Raw genomic sequence first — 1734 nt, 5'->3', positions numbered from 1 at the left:
CCCGCCGCCCGCCGAGCAGGCGGAGCCTGGCGGGGCCCCTCAGGCGGGCTCCGGGCGCTGGCAGGCGGCCCGCGGAGCGCTCGGCGGGCTACCGCCTTCCCCCGGCCGCCATTTCCCGCCCGGAGGTGCGGCGTGGGAGCCACGACGGCGAAATGGTGGCCCGAAATGGGAGCGGGGGCGGCCGGCAAGCCTCACTCCATCCCGGCGAGGGCTCACCCCGGGCCCAAAAGGGGACCGTTGGCATCTCCCCCAGGGGGGTTCGGCTGCCCCTAAGAGCCAGAGCGTCACCTTTGTGCGAGACGAAAACGGACGTTTCCACGGCGGTCCCGGCTCGCAGCTGGACTGCGTACAGTTTTCATCGTCCAGGTCCGCTTGTGGTTTTAGCTCTAACTCCCTCCGGCAAACGGGAGGACAAAGGAGAAGTCCTGTCCCCCTCAACAGCAGCGCTTCCCTGAAGAGCAGCCTGAACATCGGGTGCAATCCCACACAGCCCAGGAGCAGAGCAAGACTAGAAACCGTGGCTGATGACACAACTGAGGGCATCCAATTCTTGCTAATTATTAGAAAGGAGACTCGGCCACAAATGAGCTGCAGCTGGGCACACCATGTGGTGCAGATCTCGCATCCCTACCAGCAGTTCCTGGTGAGAAGTAAATTACAAAAAAGGTGTGTTTTCACCCTTAGTAACTCAAGTTTGTAGCTGTAGCACTTTTCAAACACTGGGTTTGTGTTTCCAACACTACCCTGTTTGAAAAAAAAGCTTTGACTAGTAGTTCCACTGAACTTTAATTAGTTACCACTTTAGGTAAGCAAGAACGTGATTCAAGAAACCGTCATACTTAAGGCGTTAGCTCTTGACTAAGGATTTTGGCCTCATTAGTTTTTTATCACTGTTTAATTCCCTCTTTTTGTGTCTCCTCTCTCTGTGGGAGCCACCGGGCAGCACTCTGCAAGAACATGCTAGGCGTTTCAACTGAGCATTGAAATAACAAAGTGCTAGAAATCCCAGAGTTTTGTATATAGTCTTCAAGTTCAGTTTATATTTGTTCTTGTAAGAGGAAGATGTATTTGGAAAGGCAGGAGTTAGGCAAGCTGAAGCTGGTTCATAACAGGGTCAGAAACCATGACAAGGGATGGGAAGGGCTGAACTTCCTGGAATGATTCATATTCATTACTTAAAAATCACTTTCATGGACTTTGGAAGTAATATTGCTTTATTCATGATCTGATGCCAGGAGCAACAGAGCAGAAAACGTAGAGAGCACTCAAAGCACATTAATCTCAGTGAGCCCAGGCAACAAAACACCCACTCCGCTCATCTCTGCATAAATACAATTAACTCATGTACCAATTAACCTAGCCTGTTTAAAATGCAGCAGTGTTACGCTTACAGCTGTGAAGGACCAAGCAGCATTACCAAGCCCATCTGGAACACCTCGGGCAGGGCACTGTTAGCAATACGCTGAGCCCAGCCAAGGTTGAGGCCTCTGAGACCCATCCGCTCCTCTTAAGACCGACCAGAAGTACTCCGAAACCCCAGCCACCACCTGGATGTGCTACCGGCACGAAGGACAGCTCAGGCTCAATCCTCCCCGCCAACCTTCGCGTCCCTCAGACCCCTCAGCGCCTGAGGCGAGAGGCGGGCTCACACCTTTCCCGCCCACAGCCAACGGCTGCTCCCCCCTCCCCCGCTCTCCGCATGCGCGGCGCTTCCCGCGCGCGGAGGCGGAGCCT

General features: G+C 54.0%; 1 protein-coding gene across 1 annotated transcript in view; it reads right to left on the bottom strand.

Moving 5' to 3' along the window:
* Nucleotides 1-471, bottom strand: part of LRRC40 (leucine rich repeat containing 40) — an 18699-nt gene extending 18228 nt beyond the window's left edge. Inside the window, exon 1 of the mRNA XM_010561536.1 lies at nucleotides 93-471. Within this exon, the coding sequence (XP_010559838.1) occupies nucleotides 93-471 (379 nt within the window). The remainder of the gene's footprint in view (nucleotides 1-92) is intronic.
* Nucleotides 472-1734: the final 1263 nt, after the last annotated feature.

The sequence above is a fragment of the Haliaeetus leucocephalus genome, unplaced genomic scaffold (genome assembly GCF_000737465.1).
Source record: "Haliaeetus leucocephalus isolate CR32 unplaced genomic scaffold, Haliaeetus_leucocephalus-4.0 Scaffold147, whole genome shotgun sequence".
NCBI classification, from domain to species: domain Eukaryota; kingdom Metazoa; phylum Chordata; class Aves; order Accipitriformes; family Accipitridae; genus Haliaeetus; species Haliaeetus leucocephalus.
This window is presented reverse-complemented; position numbering and strand designations above follow the sequence as displayed.